This window comes from Bemisia tabaci, chromosome 1, assembly GCF_918797505.1.
Source record: "Bemisia tabaci chromosome 1, PGI_BMITA_v3".
NCBI lineage: Eukaryota > Metazoa > Arthropoda > Insecta > Hemiptera > Aleyrodidae > Bemisia > Bemisia tabaci.
Window position 1 is genome coordinate 17,377,570 of NC_092793.1, and position 27,771 is coordinate 17,405,340.

Below are 27,771 nucleotides of genomic sequence, written 5' to 3' on the forward strand. Positions count from 1 at the left end.
GGATGTCAAAAATGTGTCTAGTGATCCCAAAATGCTGCCTTTACTACCCTCGCAGTTAACTTTACATCCTACGAATGCAAATTCAACTGCGTGGGCAATCAAGGTAGCATCTTAGGATGACCAGACACATTTTTGACATCCTAGGTGCCAAAACAGCATACCATTTTTTTCGGTGCGGTTATCTATTATTCTCACGGTGCCCATCAAATTATAGGTAAGAAACCTAGTCCTGTAATAATAATGGCATGGAATGACGGGCTCTAATTGGTGACTTGACCATCCCCAATAAGTTATCGAAAGAATTTACTTCTTAAAAGATCCTTTGCGAATAAAGCCAAGTAAATGATTGATGATAAATCTGATTGCCGGTGATAAAGTGATAAATACACAAATATTGCCCAAATAATTTATACCCAAGTGTCTTTCATCCATTCATCTTCCAGGAAACTGACCAGAATTGAACTTTATGATGTCACCTACAATTCTTAGTGTAAGTCTCCCTGTTTTTCATTTATCGAAGAAAATGAGAAATTACATAAGTCATATTTTGCTCTTTCTCACACACTTTCCATTTTTTCCTTCGGTTCACATTTCTCTTTCTCCAAGCCATTTTCTGTGAGCACATTTTATTCTCAATTACATCTGGCTTGCAGCCCTAATTATTGAACACTTCAGATGTTTTTGTCCTTTCCTCGTATCTGATAATCAGGTCATGATAGATTCATCATCTAACTTCCGGCTTGATTTTCTACATTTTGCCCAACGGTAATTTCCTTCTAGTCCAGTTAGCCCATGAGTTGCTATAACGTATGAGCAGGAGCAAAAAAATCCAAAGTGTGGAGACGAAAGGTGTTACGAAATAAGGAATTATTTTACTTGCCCAAGAAATGCAGACAGTCAATAGACAGCGGAACAGCGAGTAAGTGGGAGTTGCTGTTGCATGGTTGGCAAGGATGAAAGAAGACGGAATGTTCAGGGCAAAATCCTGATCTCTAAGGAATAGCAATTGCCCAAAGAAGAGTGTAACACTCTATGTTGACATTAGACTGAATGGCAACTTCTGAGTAGACAGCAAGTCTTTGGTTAAACTGCAGAGATAGGTACATACACCGGTTACAGTGTTTCGAAATCTCTGCTTCTATTTTATTTTTCAAGGGGAGACAGAACCATCACTATGGCTTAAAATTTTTATGGAGAGGAAAAATTACAGAAGTTTTCAAGAAATGGCGCTCAGTGGTTTTTAATTTCGAAAATGAAGTATAACAGGAAGCCTGCAACGCCGCAAACTGGTTACAAATTTTTGCAGTTTCACCATTGAAGTATGTGATCACAATGATTTTCTAACTTTTCTTTCGTTTTTTTTTTTTTTCAGTATAGATTACTGCCTACTTTGAGAAATCTTAGTGTTCAAAGATCAAAACTTTTTCACACGAGTCAATGCAGGCACCTAATACCCATTGTTGTAGAGCAAACTGGACGGGGTGAAAGAGCTTATGACATCTTTTCACGTCTTTTAAAAGAACGAATCATTTGTGTAATGGGACCTGTAAGTACGCTCTGATGGTTTAAATTGATTTAAGTTTGTAAAGTTTTTTTTTTTTTTTTTTTTTTTTTTTTTTTTTTTTAAGAAGCGTAAAACCCAGTTTATCCCAAAAGATAGTTTTAAACCCAGAGTAAAGTTTTGTAGTTTTTCTGATTATTTCAATCCTCTTTCAGTTTCTCTCCATCAAGCTCAAATAATTATGTAGCTCTTGTAATAACAACTATGATACAATGCAGGCTTATATTTTTATCAACTTTGCTCACAACTCTTGTTGTTATGGTTTCATAGCAGAACATAATGAGTTCAATATATAATGAGATTATTTTGAGTGTGAGGGAAATTTTAAAGATTAAAATACTAGAAACGGTTTCAATGAAATCTTGTAACCAGGGTGTCTACAAGTCCGGAAAGTTTGAAAATAGTACTGATTTTTTAAGGGCTGTCTGGAAGTACTGAGAAAGTGCGGAAATTCCATAAGATGGTCTGAAATTGTTGTCATTTTGGCTGCAAAATGAGCGAGAAATTTAAATTTTGTCAATCGGAGGTACTGAAAAAGAACTGAATATTTATGTTAAGGAGGTTCTGAATCTCTTGGGAATGTGGTTGAAAAGCACTGATTTTTTGTCAGCCTGTTTTAGTTGACACCATGGTAACCCTTCTTGTAAACTACCCAGCTATCTGGAATTGGGGGGAAAATTAGGAAGACTTCAGCATTTTGTTTTTCATTTACTCTTCATTCACTCTTTAGTTACTCTTTAATTTCATCTCTCTTTCCCTTAGCTTTGTTAATTTACTTTTTTACCTATTTTCCCCTACATTCTAGATCGATGATGGCATTGCGTCCCTGGTTGTTGCTCAATTATTATTCCTCCAGTCTGAGAGTAGCAAAAAACCTGTCCACATGTATATCAACAGGTAGGTAGTTAAGATTATTTTAATTTATTATGCCAAGAAAAACAAGGCAAACTACCAAGAACAGACTGAAAAAAAATGTCATTTCAGGCTCTGTGTGTGACCTAAAAGCACAAGCTGGACCAATTTCCTTTTGTATTAAAACATATGAAAACATCAATATCTTGATAAGGTACCAATGCCAGTAATTCTTGTTGCTATAATTGTACTCTATGTGAAATTTTGAAGAGGGAACATTCATCAGAATTTCGTACCTATTCTAGTAATCCATTGTGCTTTTACTTACTTAGGTATGTTGTGAAATGCAAATTTTTCTAGAGAAGTATGTATCATACTTATCTGCTCAGTTTCAATCTACCATGACTCATATTGTACAGTATCTCATCCACTTCCTAACAATCATATTTATTGTTTTAATTTACAGTATTCTCTCGTTATAACAACACTCATTATAACGAAAATCTCTCTTTTGCGGAGGAATCGCCTGGTCCCTTGAAGGATTTTGTCGCTATAACGACACTCATTATAACGAAAATCTCTCTTTTGCAAAGAAATCTCCCAGTTCTTTGTCGATTCGTTATAGCAAGAGAATACTGTATCACCTACATGCTTTATTTTTCTTTCATTCTAGCCCTGGAGGAAGCGTAACAGCTGGCCTAGGAATTTATGACACAATGCAATACATTCTTCCACCTATAGCTACCTGGTGTGTGGGTCAGTGCTGTTCCATGGCGAGTCTTCTTCTAGCAGCAGGGACCCCTGGAATGAGGCACTCTTTACCCAATGCTCGAATTATGATACATCAGCCATCTGGAGGAGCACGTGTTCGTATTATTTTCACAAGTTCCTTAAACTTCAGATCTTTTAACTTCCAACAGAGTGCATTCTGCAACAAGGAACTACTATGTCTGACTCAGTTTAGGATCACCATATGTGTCATCAGTTTCCCTGTGTAGATATGTGTTTTCATGGAAGTGCCAGAAATAGTGGTTCCTTTCTGCAAAGCACTGTCTAATTGGTTCATTCAGAGTTAAAATACCGCTAACTCTTACTATGACATTGTTGAAAGGGATTGCAATGAGAAATGATGTTTGTGAAGGACCGTTAATAAGAAACGACATCCCAAAATGGTACTGTGAAGTTTATTGGTGCTAACTTTTAAAAATAGCATTTTGGCAATTGATTGGAAATGAAATCTCGAACTTTATGTTTTGAAAAATCTGTTGTGAAATTATTTTGGTGGGTTTGAAAGTGCCTAGGTACATGATAAAAAAGGGCAGGGTTGATGCATACCTCTCAAAGTTTATGAATCCGGAAGTGGGGTCCAGGAGTCCTCTACCTTACTTCAAATTGAGCAACCCAATCTGCCAAATAGTCAAAGCTATAATTTTTTGTGCCGCTTGAAACTCTCTGAACATTATTGTGGAATACATTCGTACATTTATTGTTTCTTTTACAAAAACATTTTGAATGATTTTTTGTGAGAGTTGGGTGTGAGCCTGGACAATTCTATGTTGCACTCAGAAAATAGTTCGCATAATGTTATAAAAAGAGTTCAGTGGCCCGATTATTGAAACTAAGTCAGCCCGACACGATAAGACAGCCCTATCTCAAACATGCAATATATCGCAATTCGATGTCTTATCGGGCTGGTTTAAATTTCAATAATCGGCCTGCAGGACAAATTAGAATTATCTTGGACTTTGTGAATTATGATCTGACGAGAAAGTCAGCTCAGACACTTTTAATGCAGCCGAGTAATTAGGTAATTCTATTGATCTCACATAGCACAGCGATGTTCTGAGAAAAATGTGCATCTGGAAGTTGTAAAATTTCTGGTTTTTTTTATAATATGTGAGGAAAATTACTCATCTTCACCCCTCAAAATGAAATATCAAAATTTGTTGCTGATAACCTCTGCTAAAATACATGCTTCAGCAGTTATGAAGAACCATTCAGAAAAAAGGCACATGTCCATCTTATATTTCTAAGATTGTACACTTTTGCTGTTTTTCCACTCCAAAAAAAATTCACTGAATTTCGCACAAAATATGCAGGAAAATTAACTAAAAAAAACCAGAATATTTTATAAGGCAAATGTATTAAAATGAAAGTCCCTGATTGACAAAAAACCGCCGCCAAAGTTGCACAAATCACCAGCATCAAATGTATGTCGATGGCATAAGTGCAAAACTGTGTATCTCCATCCCAGTGCTTCAGAATTTCTGCTCCTATTTTACTTTTTCGAACAGAAACAAGCCAACTTTACAGCTTGAAACTTATACAACATATATCTTGGTGACAGGAAAGAAAAATCAAGATGGTTCTCAAGAAATAACGTCGTCTGAAGTTCCGAAGACAAAATGAAGTATGGCAGGAAGTCTGTGACACCGCAAATTGAAATATTTGGTTTGCACTTTGATCATCAACAAGTGCCCTTTTTCCAAATGGTCCTTCATATAGTTTCAGCTTGTTTTATGTATTTTGATTATTTATACTCTTTCCATTTTATCTCAATCAATTTCTTTGAAAAAATGTACTCAATGTTTATTTATTCATTTCTTTACTTTTCTACAAAAAAATGTCATTGAAATGAACATTATTGTTTCAGGGACAAGCAACTGATATCCAGATTCAGGCTGAAGAAATTTTGAAAATCAAGAGGACAATCAATAATCTTTATGTGAAGCACACTGGTCTTCCCCTCGAGTCAATTGGTAAGTTATGCATCTTGATGATTTTTTAAAGGTGTTCCTTGTCTGATCTTCATTCAACCTCTTATTATAACCTTAAGGTGGCTTAGTCTTGGTTTCTGTTGTGGTCAATCTGGCGTGCGATATATCAAACTACTGGCACTATATATACTGGTGTGCGTATTAATCAATTCTATAATTCTGACCGTTTTTTAATTTTTAATGTAAAATCAAAGATTTTAGAATAAGAAGCACGTGTAAATAGGTTTAGTCAGCCTAAAATGAAGTAGCAACAATGAGATTAAAATGCAAGAAAATATAGAGAATTTGAGTACCATGTTCAAAGCATTATTATTTCCTCGTGTTTGAAACCTTGGTCATACATTTAAATTTCTTGTGAGTTTTCATTGGCTACTTGACATGTATTTTCTTTTGTAAACTGATTCAATGCTCTACTTCTTGCGTTTAATTTCTATGTCTCTATAACTTTTTCAGAAAATAGCATGGAGAGGGACAAATTCATGAGTCCTGTAGAAGCAAAAGAATTTGGTATTATCGATAAAATATTGGAGCACCCACCTACGCCAACTCAGAAACAAGAATTATCATCAGCGGATGACAGCTGCAGTAAAGAGTCATAAGAATCTCCTACTCTTGAAGGTATACTGATCATTAATTTTTCTGGTTTTGTTCTGTGTGGACGATGTTGTTTTCACCATTCGTTCAACATCATTGTAAAAAAACTAACTTGTAAGCGTGCTGCCGGTTGGAGTTGGAAAAAGACCTTTGTTGAGATATAATCTTCTCTAATCTAACTAAATGAGAGGAAAAATCGTTTCAGTTTCATAATAAGCTCATAGTACCACTCAGTCTCCTAATTTTAACTCAATGATTCAAATTTCAGTGGTTTTATACTGCAGCAGATGAACGTTAGACTGCCGTATGAAGTCTCAACATCTACGCAACTAATATTCAGCTCTTGTTGTTTTTTTTTTAATACTGCCCATAATACTGATGAAAGTACAATTTTCATACGTACAGAAATCAATTAATTTTTAATTCTATGGCTTTTGAAGAAAGAGTTGGGAAACTTAGGCACAATTCCATTCAGGGCATCAAGAGGTGGGCCTGCTTTAACTGATTTTCAGAATCTTGAGCTCTATTTAAGGCTGAGAGTATGCCTGTCACAAACATACTTGTTTACCAATTTTATTTATCTGTTAAAGGTAGGCAGGTTTATATTAGGGAACCACATTATTGATTGACCTTCTTTGTGTGAGCTAGAAAAGATAATACTTTTAGCAGCAGGGGTTTCTATTCCTTGATAGTCATCATATTAAAATAGCCAGCCTAGAATTGTCTATCGCTTTTGTAAATAAACACTTGGAAAAGTGTCATTGAAATGGTAGTGCTGATATTCACTGAGAATGCAAATGCCATTCACAGCAACATTTGCATTACATTTTGCAAAAAGGAACTAATATTTCTGCCCTTTTTAGAAACAAAATATGTGGCAATAATTTTCCCATGCAGATGGATAAGTTAGTGCATGAGCCAGAAAGACTAGTTCCTCATTGCGAAAAGAAGAAAAAGTCCATTTTTGGACTGTTTTGCAACTTCAAAATTACCATTGAAAGAAGCGAATGTTTCAAAAAACGAAGCAAGGCATCACTAGCCAATTCCATTCCGAGAAAATTCCATTCTCAGGGGACATGAACTCCACCATTTTCTTTTTCTGTTTTGAGATAGGTACCTGCATTCGTTCATGAGCTGTCATTAATGTTACATCTTCGTTATCACTCGAGAATTGTTTTTTCCAGTTCTCAATTATCTTTGTTAAAATAAAGGATGATTGTTTTCAAAATAAGTTACACAAACAGTGGTTTTGAAATCTCATTTATTTACTTTCCACCTCTTGAGCATTTTATTCAATAAAATGTCCAAGAAAGCATGAAAAAACATACATTTTAGGAAATTTTGTTGCAGTAACATTACGTTTCATTTTATCCATCAGTAAGCAAAAGTGTGATGCTGTCTTTCCAAAAATAAACCACAAAAATTTTCAAGAAATTAAGTATGGTTAGTTCTACATTATAGCAGAATATTTCCATCACTATTAAATGATTTTTCAATCGAATTTGCCCATTTGTCAATGAAAAATTCGATATTGCAAAAAGTAAATTGCTCTTGTGCAGACAGCACTGCAAAATTTGAAATTTTTGCTTCTGTTTGTTTGGCAATATACCTGAAATTTTACAGAGAAAGAAAATTTGACACAACAGGTGTTGTTTAGTGTTTTCCACCACAATCAACATAAAACGATATAAAATAAAAACATGAACTGATCGACAGTTAGTTGTTTGACAGCTACTAAATCTACAGCTACCCAATTGACAGCTACTCAATCGACACAGAGTTTATTGACACCTATTTGATCAACACTTTGACGAATGAGAACAAATTCAATCGAATCACAGGTTTGGTGATTGATTAATGTACGTTGTCTGAATTGGTGTTGATCAAATTGAAATTGATTGGTTCATGTTTTTAGATCTTAATCGATTCATGTTGATCCAATGGACACAATTTTTTTTTATCAATTTTAGATCAAATCAGGCGTAGATCAAGTTGCTGTTGATCAGTTAATGTTTTATTTTTTATTGATTTATTTTTATGGGGAGACCATGATCAAAATATACTTATTAATTTCAAACTGTATGTGCGTCAATTCATTTTTTTCATTGGATTTAAGAGTTTAAAGGCGATAGAAGTGAGACATTCAAGACAAATAATGCAAGTTTTGTGTTGAGTATACAACTTTTGTATCTAAACTGCAAGAATCTGTTTTAGTTTTGATAAGGAGGAAATGCTTGTTGCTCCTTATTCATATCTTATTGTGATGCATAAAACTTGTGGTTAGACTAATGATTTTTTATCTCAACTAAATGGGAAGGGTCTTTAAAGATTCACTTTTACAACTGGAAAACCAAAGACAGTATCGTTCCCAAATAATGCTGGTGAACACATCTGGCTTCAAACCATTACATTTTGATTCAAAAAACTGCTCTGAGAATTTTATTCTTTATGATTTTTTGTGCCATTGGCTTCTCTTTGCAGATGTATTGGACAAATCTTCGATGTTAAAGATTAGAGACAGATGTTTCCAGGTAATCACAGAATACAATCAAGTAAATAGTAACCAGATCTAATTCAAGATTTGATATAATTGGGAGAAAAGTAAATGGAACGTAATTTCCTCTGGAAGTTAAATAGGAAAAATAATAAAATGATCGATGATTTAAAAGTTTTGACTAGTCTGGGCTCATACCAGCTGCTAAATAAAATTTTAATTTTTAATATGCTTATTAATTCATTTTAAAATTCTCTATTAACAAACAAACATACATACAGTCATACTTAAGTACATATTCACAATCAAATTTTATTTGGAATTTCTAGTCGCCTATCATCACCTGCAAAATTACTACATCATTCTCTAGAAGAGTGTGAGGTAGAGTAAAAACAGTACCTCTCAATTTACTCACAGTTAGTTTTTGTTCAAACAATTTTCAAGGAATTTTTAAATCCTGCCAGATTTTCTTTTCTTTTTTTACATAGGATGTTCAGAAAGAACCCGAACTAAACTTGTGATTCCAACAGCAAGCTAGCTAGAAGCTTGATCTTGGTTTCACTTGAAAGATCAATATGAAATCAGCCCTTCCTGTATCTTAGTTGGGAGTTCATGTCAGTAATTTTTGTCGCACAAATCGTGTACCGCATAAAATTTTAAAGAGGAAACATACTTCAGAATGCCTAAATTTGTACCTTGTCTAATGGCTCATTGAATTTTTGAGTTGATCTTTCAAACAAAATCAAGATGAAGCCCCGCAAAAAATGAATTGATGTGAAAAGTATTCATAAGGATCCTTTTGAAATCTGCCGAGGCCTCCCTGAAACAGGCGGGCCATTCAGAGCGGCCAAGAAAAGTTTAGGAAATTATTCTCTAAGTCTTAATTTTATACAATCTGGTGGCAAAAATTGCATCCCTCTGATGATCTGTTTCAACATATCAACAAGTCTTTTGATAGGCGCAGTATACGTGTAAATTTTATTTTATAAACTCTAAACTTAAAAAGGAGGAAATAAGTAGAGATACAAGTAGGTATTTACATGAAAAATATATCACCATCTTAAGTATAACTTACAATAATAAGCGAAATCTCATAGAATCACAAATTCCGCTGGGCGGAACACAAAAAATGATCTGTACACAAAATTACAAAGGAATTACAGTACCATAATACGTTTTAAAACCAGTCTATTGACATGATTGAACTTTAGGAATTCTGCAGAGTAGCCAGTTCACTCTATTTTTCTAATTTCCTCAAAGATTTTACCGAATTCATGCCCCTGATAAAATAGGTTGCTTTGTATTACCCACTTATTCTAAAAAAAATAATGTTACTTTTTTATTCTTTGAAAGCTTTTGAGTATTAGGTATTTGATAGACTTTTTCTGTTCTTCAGCTCTTCATAACTCACTGGCAAAGCACACCCAGATTTCTCCGCTTTTGAATTATTGAATGCTGAGCAGGATTCCATCCTATTTAGTTAACATTGGTTTTTTCTACAAATTTTGGCTTGATAATATTAAAAATATTTAAAATTGGAGGATTGAATGATAGTGCTGAGCATTAGGCTTTGGCCCAACAAGCACTATTACATAGGCTGAGACCCTGTCTTGTCCCATCTGAAAGCGTCAAGTGATACCTACACTTTTCAACAACTTCAGAACAGTTCAGTGGTCAATCAATCAGCTGATAATTTTTGGTACCTAAGACTTTTTTCAAAAATATCCCTCCGAAAGTTACCAAACGCTGTAGTGCTTCTAGTAATATAATAATGTACAAAATTTGATAGGAAAAACGAACTTGAAAGGATAGTAGTTAATCCCCGAGTGTCTGTTGTACCAAACTCATTGTTTTGTCTTGAAATTGAAAAATTCACTCGGGACGTATTTTTGGAGTCATGCTAGAGTACTTACCACTCAAATTTTGTATTTTGAAATCCTACTCACCACAGCATGATATGGCTTTTTAAGTATTTTTAAATATTTCCTAAAATTCAGAGATTATTATCAATGATTGACGGAACCCAAGTAGCATTGTTTTTATTATAAAAAGCGATTGCAAATCAAATTATTAGAATTCCCTTCAATTTGGCTGCACCTATTTAACTGAACATCATGATGAGGTTGCACTTTTATCAACATTTTTAGTGGTGGCTCATGTTGCTCATCCTCTCAATTCATGACATAGTTTTTACAGCTGGAGGCCGACGACAGGGGATATATTGGAGGCAATTAGCCATTGCCGCTGATTTGCGAGTAGCTTAAGTTAGAGTTGTCACTAAAAATCGCATAACGTATGATCGTGGCGTTTCAATCGGTGGCCTTTAAAATCACCATCTCGGCTTGGAGCGCCTTCATTTTCTCGTGATACCCTACGCTTCTTCGCATCGTTCGCTTAATTGCCTGTCCGACCCAAATCCAACCAAGGCCACGGATTTCACCACACGTTTTCGTGAGTGTGCCAGTTTCTACCTCGAATTGTTTCTACGGAGGAAAAAGCGTATTTTCCAATTAAAGGCAAAATAATAATCAGCACTAAGATCTTGTCACTTTATTTCTAAATTCTATGCTTTTCTATTCATACTACCGCACTGATCTACTGCTTTACTACATTCGTCCGGTAACTGCCGGTGACTGCTAATGGAGCTCTTTCATGTATGAAGGATTTGCGATTAAAGTACTATTTTTCACGTAAAAATTCGCCAGAAACACGATGGTGCCATTGGGTTTCTCCGAGGCAAACTCCGAAGCTCAAAACAAGCTGTCAAAGTTGAGGCCGTCATAGAGGAGATCCCCCACGCTTCGCCGAGTATCACCCTCTAAGTACATCCAGTCAAATTCTTTATGCACCGATAGGGAGTAAACATATTAGCAGGGTCGCCACTTTATGTGGACGACAACCCTGCTGTTGAATTTGCTCCCTATCTGTGCACGATCAGTTTGACTGTACAAAGAGGTGAACTCGCAGCGTTGTGTAGGGGATCCCCTCCTCTACGGCCTCAACTTTAGGAGCTTTTTTCGAGCTCGAAAGTTTCGAAGAGAGCCAGTGGCACTATCGTGTTTCTCGCGAAATTGTACATCAAAGACAGTATACTTGAATCGAAAATCTTCCAACCCGCCCTAGCATGAATTCCATTGCCTGCGACACACAAATAAATGGTATGCTGTTTTAGCACCTAGGATGTCAAAAATGTGTCTGATTGTCCTAAGATGCATTCGCAGGATGTAATGTTAACTGCAGGGGCAGTAAAGGCAGCATCGTGGGATCACCAGACACATTCTTGACTTCCTGGATGCTGAAACAGCATATTAATTGTTTCAGTGCAGATACATTTTTTTGAATGAATCGAAACTGTCTGCAACTTTTCGTTTGCTACTTGGGGGTGGGGTCGTTCTAGAAAGTGCTACATTGGCTTTGATGTAAGAGGACAGGAGGGAGGATTTTGATGATGCCTCTGATTAGGTTGAGTGAGTTGGGCGGCGGGAGGCTGAGGCGTGGGGCTTGAGCTGGGTTGGGGATCGGGGGCCGAATTTTAGCTGGAGAGGGATCCGCCGTTGACTTGGTTGTGTGCGAGCATGAGGATGTCCTTCTTCTCCTTGGGGAAGCGGAGCTCCCGGCCGGCGAGTCGGGCGGTCTCGAGCTCCCGCTCGGCCTGGTTCAGCTCCCGACCGAGGGCGCCGGCGTTCTCCTGCTCGCGGGCGATCCAGTCGAGGGCCATCTGGGAGCGCATGTCGTCGTCCAGGGCTCGGTTGGAGTAGTGCGCCACGACCTCTTGCCGGGAGCACTGCCGCTCGCGCATCGCCTTCAGGCTCCCGTTCCAGTGGAGCAGCTGGAACACGGTCATGAGCTCCTGGAACTCCAGCATCGTCCGCTCCTTATTCGTCTCCAGCATGAACCGGAACGCCCCGATCCCCGTGTTCGGGTTGTCCGCCTCCTCCGGGTCTCCCTGCAACACCAATAATCTCTTTAGCCAAAACAAAGACAACGAAATCCGGTTAACTCCCACCGAGTCAGCCGGCTATTTACTCAAATTCATAGACACAGCTATAGACAAAGCTATATAGACAACGATATGGACAAAAATTTAGACTAAGCTATAGAGAAAACGATTGAAACAGCTATAGACAAAGCTAATAACAACGTATGGACAAAATTTAGACTAAGCTATAGAGAAAACGATTGACACAGCTATAGACAAAGCTATAGACAACGATATGGACAAAACTTTAGACTAAGCGATAGATAAAGTAATAGACGAAGCTGTAGACTAAGTGATGATAGTCAAAGAGAATACCAAGGGCATAAATGGAGCGATCCTATCGGAGAGGGCAGGTGGTTGCAATGGACAAAAGCGATAAGTACGAGTAATAGACTGACTGACGGCAACCCTCTAAAGACCCATATGGTTAGTTCATCATTTTCCTTATAAGTCTACAACAACCATCCGTTTCAACTAACAGGATTGCTTTGTTTTCGATTTATCCTCTTTGTCTATCGCTTTGTCGATCAGTTTCAATCATCAGCCCGCTGGGAACCCTGGGAAGTCAGGGAATGGATTACTGGACAAATTGCGATTTTAATCGACGGTGAAACCTCCAAACCACGTAGCTCGGTTTGTGACGTTGCAGACTTCCGGTCACGGTCACACTCTGTTTTCAAAAGGAAAATTACTGGACGGCGGTTCTTAAAACTTCCGTGATTTTTTCTCACCGTGCATGCAAGGAGAAAATAGAAAAAAAAAATTATCAATGAGAAAAGGAGACAAAATCTCTCTTTCCTGAGAGTATAGTAATTTCTAATTTTGTCGTTTTTCGGTGATACAAGAGACAGCATCTTTAATTGGTCGAGTTAAGAGAGGAACTAAACACGCAATTTGGCCTGGTGCTCAGCGCAGGGAGGAATGATGACGAGGACTTGAGATGAAAAGGAGAAGCTCTCGGCGCGGCGGTCGGCATGTAGCACATATTAGCGCCTGCAAGACTGCATGAATACTTCACCCATTGCGCCAAACACAGTGCGGTCAGGAGCGGTTGGCGTGAAACGCATAGCGCCTACAAGACTGTAGGAATACTTCACGCATTGCGCCAAACACATTGCGATTAGCGCGGCGGCGCAGCGGCCGAAGTTAAAACCATTATTCCACATTTACGTTTGCTCTTTCATAATTTTTTTTGTTCATTTCTCATTAATAGAGGACGTTATCGACACAGAGATAGGTTTACGGAACTTAACTTTCGCGCAAAGTTCCATGAAATTTTGCTTGTAGTGTTGACAGGGCTTTCGCAAAAAATGTATCCAGCACGAGTAGGTAAACGCGTCTTATGCACCCCTCCCTCCCCCTCTGGCACGTTCACTTGATGTTTTTTATCGATGTTAACAGAGAAGAAAAACCACGGAAGTTTTTAAGAGTGGACGTAGAGTAGTTCTCCATTCAAAAAATAAAGTATGACAGGAACTTTGTAAAGTCTCAAACTGAGATACGTGGTTTTGGGAGTTTCATCATCGGCATTGCGGACTTTGTCGGGTCTGCATCTGGAGGAAGTGACCCGGGCCAAAAAAGGAATCTGAGGAGGCTGCATTTTTAGAGTTTGTCGCGGATGTTTTTGCAACATGCGCTTGCTCGCTTCGAGTGGCCGCATTCGCGAATTAAGTATACGCACCCGGCACACAGTGGATCGAGCCAATAAGATATGTTGGACATGAAATTTTCAAGTAAAACTGCGAACTTCGATATTTATTTCGTCACATCTTAAACGGTGAGGGGTGCTCCTAGAGTAAAATTTCACGAGAAAACCGCTAGAACCACTTTTAGAACCTCAAACTTTCGTATAAACGGAGTCATAAGCCTTTAAAGTTTCCAAATTTTGTCCGACCTCTCCTATTGACTTGACCCATTGTGCGGCGACTCTCAAAATCAAACCGTTTTTGACCGTGTACCGTGTGCGACACCAATACCATCCCAAAGTTCAATGACCGTTTTGATATGAGGAGCACAACGCTTTAAAAAAAGGGACACTGCGAAGTTGCCCTATTTTTGTAGGCATTGCGCGTGCGAATGCGTTATGATCTGGGCAACGAGATAAGACAGAGAAAATAAAGGGGCATTGCCGGTCATAGAGAAAAAAAAGGAGGTGTTTGCATTTCGGGCATCTTCGAATTTTTTTGATGACGTAGGTCGGTCAGCGACGTTTATCATCGATTTTCTTGGAAATTGTGTACCTAATTTATGGAAAAAAGTCATTCCATAAAAAGTGCTTGAAATTATATCATGAGTTGATTCAAGCAAAAAATTGGGACATTATGGTCCGTTTTTCATACTTCGAACTCCGGATTTCGCTGGCCAGGTTGTACCGACCTACGTCACAGGGTAAACAAACCTCAAGATGCGAACACCTCCTTTTTTTTCTCTATGATTGCCGGTCGCACAGGGTATTGCAACGTCTGATTTCGGTGCGGATCTGCTGCATGACGGATGAACCCCGTATAAAATGGCGTTGCAGAAATTTCCTTCGATTTAATTATCAGTTTTAGTGCAAGAAGTAGTCCAATTGCAAGTGCGAGCGAGGTAGTGTTCGTGGGAGAGATATATTTGCGACTGTTGAGATGAATACGCACGTAATGAGTCCATGCAAGGTCATCTCACTCAACTATTTGTGCACTATTTTTTACGGTTAGTAGGAACTACGAGTAGCATTGTTTTCTTATTTCTCCTGGTGTCAATATGAAGGAACAACATAACTGATAAGGCACGCATCGAGCTAAGTGAGGGCAGAGGGAGCAGAAAAAACAAGCTTTATCTCGTAAGCATGTTTTCAGTCATTGAGTTGGGGCAAGGTCGGAGGTCGTAGCTCTTTCTCTGCTTAAAGAGTCCTCTCATTTATGACAATAGTGTAAAAAATGCTAATCTCTCTCCGTGCAATTCAGAGAGTGCTCTACTGACTGAGAAAATCAGTAGTTTTCATGATTGCTACTTACGAGGAGAATACCCATTTCACGGCATCAATTAATACAGGTGTGCCGCCGCCCCCCCCCCCCCCCCCCCATCTTCCGGAACATTTGAACGATTTGAAGATAGACTCGCAACTTTTGTGCCATTTCTACCATGTAGAAATATGTAACGCTGAGAATCGGAATTTTTTTATTCCCCTCTCCCTCGTGACGTACTCGTGACACAGGTCTGCACCATTGCACTGCCCAGAAAAAATTACGTTACGCTTCCTTTGACCCCTTCCCTTGTCAAATTAGTGCTTTGTGATAAATTTAGGATGCAAAATTGCCACCTATCGTTGATTTTTATCTTGTATTCGCGAAACTATTCTCTTATATATATCTCTTTTATATCTCTTTTATATCAGACGTTAATAGCCTGAGTCGCTGAATGTCTCTAAATTATAATAACTAACTAACTAACTAAATCTAAAGATCTCTAAATCTATAGATCTATAATCTTATATATCTGTATATTCTGGTGTTACGTAACGCAGCCCTACCTCTGTACCGCACTCGTAACGCACGCTCAGACCCATTTTCTTCGCAGAGCGTTACGCATATTGATGGCCAAATTGCGAAACCACGTATTTCCATTTGCAACGTTGCAGACTTCCAAACATAATTCATTTTTTCTCCGAAAAACTAGTCAACGTAATTTCTTGAAAACTTCCTCGACTTTTCCTCTCTGTCAGCAGAGAATTATCTATGAATTTCAAACTATACCTAAGGTTTGCTTGTATCTATTGGGAAAAATAAAATAGGAGCGGACATTTTGAAACGCTGCAATGGAGCTACGAGGTTTCGCACTTTGACGATCGATATTGTGAGCGGCCCCTTTAAGTGAATTCTCTGCGATTGAAATAACCGCGAATCTGTCCTGGGGACATTTTTTATAATTCCCAGAACTGGTGCTCATTGGATGAGATTGACATGGGTCGAAAAGAATTGCATGGCTTTCCACTAGAACAACGAATCAACGTAATTTGTAAGCTTTCCCTGAACTAGGTGCATACAAATGTGTCACAATGACGCAATTAGACGCTTTGAGCGCGATAAAACACGAGGTTACAAATACTTTTACTATCTGTTTATGCAGTTTCCTTTGTTTTCATCGCTGACGACTTGTTCCTACTTCGGGTTTAGTTGTTGACTGACTCTGGAAATTGAATGATCCTTGTGAGACAAGTGTAATTAATTTTACTAAAAGTAAGCGTGATTTTAGTAGTGTACTTTTTACTTCTCGAGTATGGAAAATTTGCCTCCGCGAAAAATTCAAGTCTAGTGAATTATCCGAATACTATTGTAGAAGTTTGCCACGGTTCGTGTTAGCTCTCCATAAAACTTGATAAGTATTAATACTTGTTTTTGAGTGTGCATAAATCATAGTCAAGTAAATTAAGATCATCGCCTATCGTCGTATGGAAAATTGCTACGAAGAGACTTTCACCGTGTTCAGGCATTTTGATTGCGTCTTCACTGTTAAAGATAGAACAAAAAGAGCCGATTGAAAATAAAAGGAGTGGAAGTTCTTCAAGAAGTGACTGGCTGTACAATTGAGGAAATCTAGGAAACGAAATGAGTGTCTTTTCACCAATCAAAGCTACTTTCGATGAGAATGATCGCGTCATCAAGGTCGACACCTCCGAGGCAAAATCAGTTAGTCGCTTCGGAACGTCGCTTTTGTACCGGTGGGGCGATTACAATTTTCATCCCAGAGCAATCGAAATACTATGTAAAATCCAAAAATTGACCTTCAAAGAAGATGACGTGATTCTATGCATGTTCCCAAAATCCGGCTCAACATGGCTCAGTGAATGCATTTATTTGATAGTAAATCAGTACAAATACGAGCTCGCTTCCGAAGAATCGATCGAGCTTCGTTTCCCGCAAATCGATTCTCCATCACACGATGTTTTCGACTTGATCTTGAAGCGATACAACGATTCGAATTCACGGAGACTCATAAAATCTTCCGTGCCACCAAACTTGCTCATCGAACGAGCGGGTTCGGATGTAACCAAGCCGAAAGTGATATCCATATTTAGGAATCCGCGGGATGTTTTGGTGTCGTTTTATCATCATTGCAAAACGGTGAAACATTATGACATTGAGTTCTCATTCGACGATTTCTTCGAGACATTCCTAAGAGGCCAAGTGCCTTGTGGGCCGATTTGGAAAATGTACAATGATATGTTCAAATATCATCAAGCAAATCCGGGAAGCACCATGGTTGTATTCTACGAAGATATGAAACAGGATTTGCGTGCACAACTGAGAAAAGTGTGCGCTTTTTTAAATTGTCAGGAGCCGAACGACGAGCGTGCTTGGGCTCAGCTGTTGGACCATCTCAGTGTTGATCGGATGCGACAGAACAAAACCATCAATCGTCATGACTGGGACAAGCTCGGCTTGAGGAATTCCAACGGTTTTGAATTTGTTCGCAAGGGCCAAGTGAATGATTGGAAGAATTTCTTCAACGATGAACAATCCGTCCGATTTGATAGAGAAATTACTGATAAGCTATTACCTGAACTCCAGGCGCGATATAGACAGCAAAGGTAATGATTCAGCAAAAAGTGTTGGTAATTGGTTGATAGTTTCACTCATAAAACTTGCAGATTTACAAATAGTTAAAGTTACGTCAGAGTAGACGTAGTTGAACTTTTCTGAATTTTTTTGAAAACCAAAATGCCATTGATATGTGGTTTAAACGAAGCCCTGTGATGATTTATATTTTTTATATTTTATTTATATTATTTATATTTTATAATTTAGTATTTATATAGCTGGGCTCAAAGCTACGGTTGTCAATGATGCAAAGCTTGCAGTACTAATATATGAGGACGCGATTTTTAAAACTTAGGTAACAGTGCTAACTTTGTTTGAGCTCAAACTAAATATTTTACTTAAAGTATCATCCTAAGGTTTGATTTTAGTCACAATTCGATAGATTAGGTTCCTCCAATACAAGCTAGCAATAAATGAGAGACTGTTTGTATGATTAAGTGTGAATAAATTTTTGTCAATTATAACATTCTACTTTTATAAAATTCGTGTCAGCTCTTCTCTTTTTAATTCGAACGCCATAAAATTCACATAAACTGTCTGTCGCATTGTCCGAAAATTTGCAAATATTTATTTTTGTAACTCGGTGGAGGGCGTTGCTGCATGACATGCTTCTAGTAGCACAGTAGCGCTTAAAATATATGTCTTTAAATATCTTTGGAAATATGTAAATGTGTCAAAAACGTTTCTCTAAAGGAGACAAAAGTAAAAAATTTCAATGAAAATTTCGAAATAGTTAAGAAGATAAGGTATGGTGACTTATGCGTCTTTAGAGAGTTGGGAGGTTATTTTTCAATAATTTTAAAACGTTAACAAATCAAACATTAAAAACACTGATTAGACATCAAAAGTTTTAAAGACATATTTTAATCATTTGAAGAAATATTTTGATCATTAATAGAACATTTGTAAAAAGTCTTATCAGAAAATTTTTTAACCGTATTTATATATAATTGTTAATTTTTTTTACATTTTAAAATCGTGTTAAAGTAATGGGTCCTGCAGAAACAATTTTCGACATTTTTTTTTCAAAACAACAATTTTTTTAAACTTTTAACTTTTTTGTACCGGCTCAAGTGCGTTCACCGTGAATAACAAATTCATACAGATCACCAGTACCTAGATGATTAGCGTAAGCCAACGATCAAGGCTTGATCTACGGTATCTTACGCTTTCACTGACATGTAATGCGTGTGGCTCAAGTCAAAATTGAAGGCGCTCTGAACGCCTCATACAGGTTTGAGCTAAAGAGCAGGCCGCTTGTCTGTTTGAGTCTCTCGAAATTGCATACAAGCAAGAAAACTATCATGAAAATAGCGAGAAATAACTGAAGCCGTGTTTTAGATAGCAAAAATACAAAATCTGTTGCAAAGTCTTGACGGAGAGGGGCTTATTTAAAGTCGGAAATTTTGAAATAAATCACATATCTCGGTTTATAACGTTGCGAACTTCTCGTCATACTTCATTTAAGTAAAGAATTAAGCACTGTGAAGTAAATATTTATAAATTACAGACATTTTTCCTTTCTGAGCGAAGCAAATTCTAAAAAATTCAAGGAATAACGTTCACACTTCGTCTTTCCCCGCACGAAGGAGCTTAACTCCATATTAAGGTTGCAAAAAATTTGACTCAAACAATACGATTTTTTATGAGAGTAAATCTGCATAATTTTTGTCGAAAATTTGGCTGATTTTTGCACGAGATCAGAAAAAAATAGTGAAATTTTCAGTCAGAAATTCTCAAAATTCTCCTCATGAAAATACAATTTGCTCGGGAAAATCTAACAATATTGAAATGTAGTTACGTTCTTTCGTGAGAGAAAAGACGACTTGGATTACATTTTGCAATGAGGAACCACTATCTCTGCATAAAAGCACGTATCTGCATGGGAAAATCAATGGCTTACATGCTGTTTCTAAAATGAGCCAAAAATAGTGGTTCCTTATTGCAAAATGTAATCTACTTGTTCCCCTTTTAAAAATAAAATAGGAGCGTGGATTTTTAAGCACCGCAAACGAGATAAGTGGTGTTGGGGTTTCACCGTCCACATTTATTCCGTTCTCTTGGAAGTAGGGAAAGGAGTGGTGAAGCATTTCCAATACTCACAAAAATCATGCAAGCTTCCATAAATATAGCGGCGCGGAGGAGGTAAAATTTTTATTAGCTACACTTAAGGCTCGCTCTCACGGTCTCGGATGGAGACTATTATTGTTGTGTCTGCCGTATCTTTATTTTGAAGCCTGGTTGCCGAATCTGAGGGAAACTTATTTTGTGTCCGATGTGGATTTGACTTGTTTATTTATGTTGCAGGCAAATGGTAAAATCAGGCATTTTGTCAAATGCCTCGACAAATAGTCAAATATTCTAACTTAGATTGAAATTCTGATTCTTTTCCTAATTTCAGACAAAATAATTCATTGCTCCTGCAAGAAAGAAGTCTCAGTAAAAATTTGCACACACATAGTATTTTAAACGATTTTCAGCTCCTGAAGAGACACTGATTATGACATTTTTGGCATGTCGTAAAATACAGAATTTTTGGAATTTCAGCATTTAAAAATATGAGAAGCAATTGAAGAGGAAGGGACAAAAAGAGTTCGTAGGTTTGATGAATTATTTTTCCAAAAATAGTGATAAATCGTGAGCTTTTCGCCATAAATTCACAAAATTTTGTAGGCCGTCAAAATTCGACCATCTGCCTAGGCATTTGACAAAATGCCTGATTTCGCTATTTGCCTGCGACATTTACATAAGCGTGGACGATCTTGAAACGATTTAAAATGCTCGGACAAGCCTTTCGGCAGGAGATTATGAAATGAGGACCACGCAGGAAGTTTTGATTCATGAATGGATTGCAATAGATTTCCGGTTCCGATTGTTTGGAGGCAATTAATATAAAACATTCTCATACAGAATAATTATAACGTTTTCCTACAACTAGACAACCTTGGTCCACAATTCGCGTAATCTGGTCATTGAACTTTACTTTCGAATCTCATTTAAATCAGGTATATTTTTCATACGAGTTTTTCGTTCATAAACTCAAGATGAAGAGCGGTTGTCAAATTTTATATGAATGAGCGTCCTTTTCTGTCAGTCAAAAAGTAACGTTATTAAGTCGGTAGAAATACTGTGCAGTTCAAGTCGGAAACTCAGTTTTTTTAATAATTTTACCGATCAATAAGAATAAAGGCACACCGAAACATGCATTACTGATAGAAATATTCATCATTAGAAAACTAGGAGTTAAGTGCAGAGCCAGATTGTAAAATAGTTATGAAAAGGTACGAGTGACACTCTTTCGGGATAGTATTTATTACGGCGCACAGTGGGTCGAGTCAATCTGAGAGGTCGGACATGATATTTTCGACTAAAACTGCATACCTATTTTGATGTTTAATTCGTCACATTTTAAATTTCAAGGGGTGCCTTTGGAAGAAAGTTTCACTAGGAAACGAAGAAACCCACTTTTAGAGCCTCAAAATTAGTATGAACGGAGTTAAAAGCTTTTAAAGTTTCTAAATTTTGTCCGACCTCTCCCATTGACAATCATATTTGAACGGTCCCTATAATATGAATCTCTCATTCTTTCTAAGCATGAATTAAATTTTGTCATGCGCTTGAATACGAATTTTTTCTGCTCTCACATATGGCGTAACATATCTCTCAAAGTCGGAGTCTCTCTAGTGGTCCATTGATCCGCTGAGTGGCCGTAGAGTTGGAGTATGCCCAAAAATAGCTATGACGCTAGAGGCGGTGGGCCCGGGTGACGGCCCACACTTTCGCGCTTGAATTGAACGTATTTCTGCTAAAAGGACCTATATGCATAGGGATTGCGAGAGACATAGTTTCTTTTGGTGTAAATACGTCCAATTCACTTTCTGAACCAGGAGCGTGGCCACAATGACCGAAGAATCTCGGACCGTCACTGACGGATCCATTTCTAATTGGCTCAACTATATATCTTGGGCTCTATCAAGCTTCTTAGCATAAAAAAAATAGCAAACGTTGCCTACAGATGATTTAAAATAGAAGACAATGAAGTTATCCTCCGTGAAGCTATCTCTGTATTTACTAATTAATATTATTTAAAAATAATAAACCAGCTGAGAGGAAAGCAAACGGGTAATAGAAAGAAAAACAGCCTAGTGGGAAGCAGCGTACAAAGGGCACTCACGTTAATGACCATTTATTGCTTATCGGTAATTTTGATTGAACCAAACATCAAATTCAGTTTTCATCCGACCGAAAGGAACAGCATTGAAAAATTTTAATCGATTTTTAACGACAGTTATTAAGAACGAAACAAATTCGCCGACAGAGACCGTGTAGTTATTGAAGGGGATTATGGGGGGTTTGATTCTTCTTAGCTCTCTATTTACTTATATTTAAGTGCTCTACTTATAAATCATCTCATAAAGATTATTAAATACATTATCTCTATCTCTCTACTTACTAATAAATATTATTAAATTAAATGGAAAAGTAATGTAAGTTTACTTACATTATATGGGCGCATTTACTGTTCGTGCCTGAGAGATGTATTTGTGGTATAAACGAAGAATTGAAGGCATTCTGTCTTTTTGTATCCTCGCAGTACTGCTCGCCAGCGTCGCTCAACGCGAGCTAAGCGCTGATTGTGAGTGCCTTGAGCATCAAAACGCCTTCATTCCCGTGCGTGTGCAACACGGACATCCACAGAGCTTGAATAGTTGCATCCAGACGTTATAATGTAATTCGTTTAGTGTCTATCGCATGCGCCATTAACTGAATGCGATTTGTTTACCACACCTCTCCTCACCCACACCTCTTTGTCTCTTACACCGTAACTTATTTCCAGCCTGGCTTATTGCGCCGAAGAAGATACAAGAAAATTATTCCCTCTTATAACATTCCGGAAGCAGTTTAGAGCTCGATTTGACTGGAGTAGACTCTGTTTTTTTTCGGAGCGGGCAGTGTGAACTCCCATCGAACAAAAACAGCTATTTTCTAAATTAAAGAGCTAGATTTGAAAAGTTATGGTGCGTCAATTGTATTCCACGGTAGATTTTGATAAGGAAACGCCTATTTCGTTTCGCTTAATGGCGTACCCTGCTCAGTGGTTCATTCGAAAATATGCATTTTTGGTCCGCTGTTCGTGGAAGAAAAATTGGATTTGAAAGCAATAACTTTTAGCAGGTAACAATGTCTTTACCAAGGTGCCAAAAATGGATATAAAAACTCATGGATATAGGATTTGGATCTTTAGAAACAGCTGTCACCATAACCAAAAATAACTCGGCTCTCAATGGTTATTTTTTCTACTCTTTCGTTGAAGTCACCGAATCCCCCGCGGTAAAAATCGGGGGAAAAAATCATAAGCGTGAATGCTTTACAGCAGTCAGTAAACAGGCAGAATGCGTGTGAAATACCATCATTTCTTGACAAAAAAATCAAAGGTCTTTGTTCTCACATCACATTCATGGCGTACCACCCTTTGGGGAAACGAGTAAATAATTGATCGATCAACTGATAATATTTTGATTTTACAACATTTTTTTCCTCCGGAGCATAACATCTCGCTGTAGCTCGTCATGCAGTTTTATGTACACACATTTTTTTCGAGAAACGTTGTAAAATAACCCCAAAAGTGCGTCCTAAATGAGTATCACAAATCGCTATTTATCTTCCGATTTGTAATATTTACCCAGGACGTGCTTTTAAGGCAATTTCAAAATGTTTCCGGGTCAAATTTTATGCAAAAACACCTGACGTGCTACATTGTGATAAGGTTCTCGGAGATTCTAAAGAAATGTCCTTGCATTCAGAAAGTATCGATTGATCGATCGACTATAGAATCGCTCCCCAAAATGCTGAAGATCCACCTCAAGAAATCCAAGTTTGGAGAAAAGTTGCAGAAGCACAACTATGGTGGTAATCTCAGCTGGTCGGAGAGGTGTGTGTACTCGTATCTCATATCGGAGTGCATGTATATGTATGAGAAAGGATTAAATACCTGTAAAGGAAGTAAACAATGCCAAGACCGGACGGAGGCAACGAAGTAGTTGCGGGTTCAATGACAACGTTGTCAAACTGACGCCCTATGCACCGATTGCTTCATGTAATTTATAAGCTTTCCCACAAATTAGACCACCATCGCACAGCGATGTACAACAACGGCCTCTGTCACACGGGAAAATAAGTCTTAAGTCTGATCGCTATGTCTGAGTCGACCGCAAAAATACATCCCGGCATTGTTGTCGGACGGAAATTAAACAAACGGAATTTTCGTGAGGAAAATGGGCCTGTTTCACGTGAGGGATACAACCGAGTGAATTGACCTCTTGCATGTAAAATCGTTCAAAAATCACGTTGAGTACATAAAAAATTCTGAAATCTTAGAGAGTTTCGTATAGGGGCAGACTGTCAAGTTTGCACAGAGGGAAAAACTAACCTAAATAACCAAACAGTCTCGCGATGGGGAGGAAAGGGGTTACGCAACCTTAATTTTACTAGATAGATGCATAATTGTGTTATGTATAATGAGTGCATCACGAGGAGGTGGGGAGAAGGGAGGAAAGGTATACGATTTTCAGGGTGACGTATTTTGTAAACGGCCCCCACGGAGTTTTCAAAATTTTTAGCTTCAAGTCTGAGATAAGGAAATGTCAACAGATCAACAACTTAGTCGTGACTTGACAACTGAGCCTTTTATCCGTCCTCTTGCACTGCAATAATCCAGCTAAACCGGCTCCGGGGAATTCTGGACCAATTTTGCCAGTTTCAACTGAAGAAATCCTTAATTCCTTTTTCACTTCGCCGTACCGCTTCGTCAATTTATGAAGAACGTGACATCCATGGTCATTGGAAGACCATTCATCTGTATGCGCGACACGAGACTGAAACAAATTGTTTCTGTTTCAAACCTTTGACATGATTTCAGTTATCCTTGTTTTTTACGATCAGCTAGGCCTATTGTCTTAAATACGGAAGCATGAGCTGATGACTTGGTCCACTATTTGGAGAGGCGCAAGGCGGAGGCGCGCAGAGCTGATTTATATCGTATTTTATAGAGGTGGGTGAACTTGTTTCTATAACAGTGGAGAGAGTGGTCAACTATTTCGTAATCAATGATCGACTAAAAGGTCACGCTAATCTAGGTACTTATAACAAATTACAAGTGCGCCTTTGTTAAAAAAAAGAAGAAAAAAATCTACTTTTAGCCATGGTTTTAAATCTAGAAAATACAGACAAAAACTTCTTTGGTACCGTTCTCTAGATAATAGTCGGACGGTCTCTGTCGAAGAAATAGTAGACACAAGAACTTTTGTTAGAATTGCGTAAGTTTATTCAAATTTTTTTATTAGTTATTAGAGTTTTTAGTTGAAAAGGCCATTTTAACGCCATGTTCATTTGCTTTCAATTTTTAGTGTAGCACGAGTTCCCGCGTAGCCAAATGGCGCGCTCACTTCGAACCGGCTAGAAAAAATAGCTTTTACCGAACCGGGAGAGGTAACTTTATCGCTATATTAGTTCTCCTTCAATATTTAGTGTAGGCAACATAAGCTCTCACGAGGTCGAATAGTGGTATCATTGTGCAATTGCATGCTCACTGGAAATGAGAAGATGAGAAATGAAAAGAATAAGAGTTCGACACGATACGATCGAGAAATAATAGAATAACAGGTCCCTTCTTATATTTTGATAAAAGTATGTTCATTGAAACAATCCCAGTCTATTGCACCGGTAAATTCCTGTAAATTAGCTACCCAGTTAATAAAGAGATCCCTCATTGAAATTATCATTTGCGGTGAAACGTCTGGACCCGTCTCAGGCTTTTCGCAGGTATGGAGTGACGATGAGCTTTTCATGTACATTTTTCAGCAGCATAGTTCTATTAGCTATAAAATAGAGAACTCACCTTAAAAGACGCCCTTGCTTCTGCCACAGCCTTTTCTATGAAATCATCCGAAATTTTTCTACAAGGGTGCTCGTTGAAAACAGAGTTCATTAGAGCTATTTTGGCAGCACTTCTTCGGGCCTCAGCTTTCGTGGGACAGTTCTGAAAGGACACAACAAAAACAAAGCAAATTACAAGGGTTTCAGGTTCAAGAAAAATTCATAAGTACCCTACAGCGACCAAAATTGAAGCTCTAGGTGCAAAAATGACATTCCTCGGTTGCAGTGCCTCAGAATATCCGTAAGCATTTCATACATTCGAAGGAAAGCGAATGCATATCGACGGTGAAACTACCAAACCACGTATCTCGGTTTGCGACGTCGCAGACTTCCTGTCATACTTTATTTTTTAAATGAAAAACTACTTAACATCCAGTCTTGAAAATTTCTGTGATTTTTCCTCTTTGTGCGGAGAAAATTCCGTGAAAATTTCAAGGAATGATATTGATTTGGTCTACTTCAAAAAAATAAAATGTGAGCGTAGATTTTTAAACACCGCAAACGAGATACGTGGTTTGGTAGTTTCACCGTCGATATACCGATGGCTGAGGTGTGAAACCACGTATCTCCATATCTGACGTTGCAGACTTCCTGACACTATATTTTTTCTCCGGAAAACTAATCAACATAATTCCTTGAAAACTTCTTTGATTTTTTCTTCTACGTCAGGAGAATATTCTTCATAAATTTCAAACTGACTTGGTCTCTCTTCGAAAAAATAAAATATGAGCGGACATTTTGAAACACCGCAATGCAGGTACGTGGATTCGCACTTCGGCTATCGATATTTTGTCAAGACTTTGACGGAATATTCTCTACGATTTTACAATGTTCTAAATGAAAAATTCGCAGGAAAATTGCCCATTAGTTTTTTACATAAACTAGAGGTGCCCTCCTTGCACTCAGCGCCTTAAGTTGTTTAGCAGATCAATTTTATGACTTTTGGAATGGTGAGCCATTTCAACCTCAACGATCAGTATTGAAATGAAATTACCCTCGATAAGAGTTACTTGTACACAAAGGAAGAATATGGTCATTTGTATGTGCCACTTCAGGACCAATACCTTGATTTTTAGGCGTATGATAATGATATTCTACAGGGAGAAGACGCAGAGGGCGCCCAATGAAAGGTTGGAGGGAAGGGATTGAAGCGGAAATGTTAAGGTGCTCAATCCCCCAAGATTTGTGGTTTGAAAGAGAGCAGTGGAGGTTAGGAGTCGTAGAGCGCGAGGGAGTGCTGTAAAGCGACTTATATGTATGTATGATAATGATATTCTACGGACCTCCGAAACCCCAGTTTTCACTTCGATTTTGATTTTCCTAATGTCATTCATGAATTCACTGTATCAAATAGGTCCACGTAACCCACGTTAAAAGCACTATTGGCAAATATTGAAAGAAATTCTTATTTAGGCTCATAGATCACACTCCTGCAGTGTGGAGGTTTCACCTTTGATCACCCTGTATTGTATCCGGCTTCCCTCTCCGCGGAGACCCTCGGTCACGATACTCGAAAATTTCCCGGGTTCCGAATCGTCGAAGTTTCTCACCGTTCGAATAGGTTTGCTGGACAAGGAATTAGTAAGGCTCGGAACAGGAAGGAGAAAAGGGGTGGGGAAGGGGTGAAATGTGTTTTGCACTTTGAACTTGCGAGCCGTTGCGTGTCTGCGCGCCGTGCGACGCGACCGACGCGACGTAGCACGGTGGGATTCGGCCCGCGTCGCGACGCGCAGCCGCTTCGCGCAGGCTCTCAGAGACGCGCGCTCATCCACCGTTGTCGGATCGTCTCCAAATGAATACTTTATTCTCTGGACCATGAATTCCCTGGACTTTAAAGATCTCAAATGAGGTGACGTTTATTTCTCAATGTGCTTACATGCTCATCATAGGCGAATCCAGACATCTCGAACGAGGAATGGGATGGAAGGGGGGGGGGTCCGGGGGCCTCCTCGAGAAAATTTTCGAATGTTTGATGCAGTTTGAGTCAATTTCGTCTTGAA

At 38.2% G+C, this 27,771-nt stretch overlaps 3 protein-coding genes across 5 annotated transcripts in view; 2 read left to right on the forward strand and 1 right to left on the reverse strand.

Annotated features, from left to right (window-relative positions):
* Window positions 1–343: 343 nt before the first annotated feature.
* ClpP (Caseinolytic protease proteolytic subunit) lies at window positions 344–7,025 on the forward strand. Its single transcript, XM_072297335.1, has 6 exons — window positions 344–490; window positions 1,373–1,546; window positions 2,367–2,458; window positions 3,087–3,279; window positions 5,067–5,172; window positions 5,644–7,025. Exons 1-6 carry the CDS (start codon window positions 467–469, stop codon window positions 5,787–5,789), a joined length of 735 nt encoding a protein of 244 aa, XP_072153436.1. The 5' UTR covers window positions 344–466; the 3' UTR covers window positions 5,790–7,025.
* Window positions 7,026–7,028: 3 nt separating this feature from the next.
* Window positions 7,029–27,771, reverse strand: part of lft (Limb expression 1 family member lowfat) — a 137,299-nt gene continuing 116,556 nt past the window's right edge. For all 3 annotated transcript variants that reach the window (XM_072297319.1, XM_072297323.1, XM_072297324.1), the window contains exons 3-4: window positions 25,734–25,874; window positions 7,029–12,224 (exon numbers count right to left, since the gene is read on the reverse strand). In XM_072297319.1, the coding sequence (XP_072153420.1) occupies window positions 11,811–12,224; window positions 25,734–25,874 (555 nt within the window). In that variant the 3' untranslated portion in view covers window positions 7,029–11,810. The remainder of the gene's footprint in view (window positions 12,225–25,733; window positions 25,875–27,771) is intronic.
* LOC109039126 (sulfotransferase 1E1) lies at window positions 16,328–18,318 on the forward strand. The gene has a single exon (XM_019054480.2). The coding sequence runs from the start codon at window positions 16,844–16,846 to the stop codon at window positions 17,828–17,830; it is 987 nt and encodes a 328-aa protein (XP_018910025.2). The 5' UTR covers window positions 16,328–16,843; the 3' UTR covers window positions 17,831–18,318.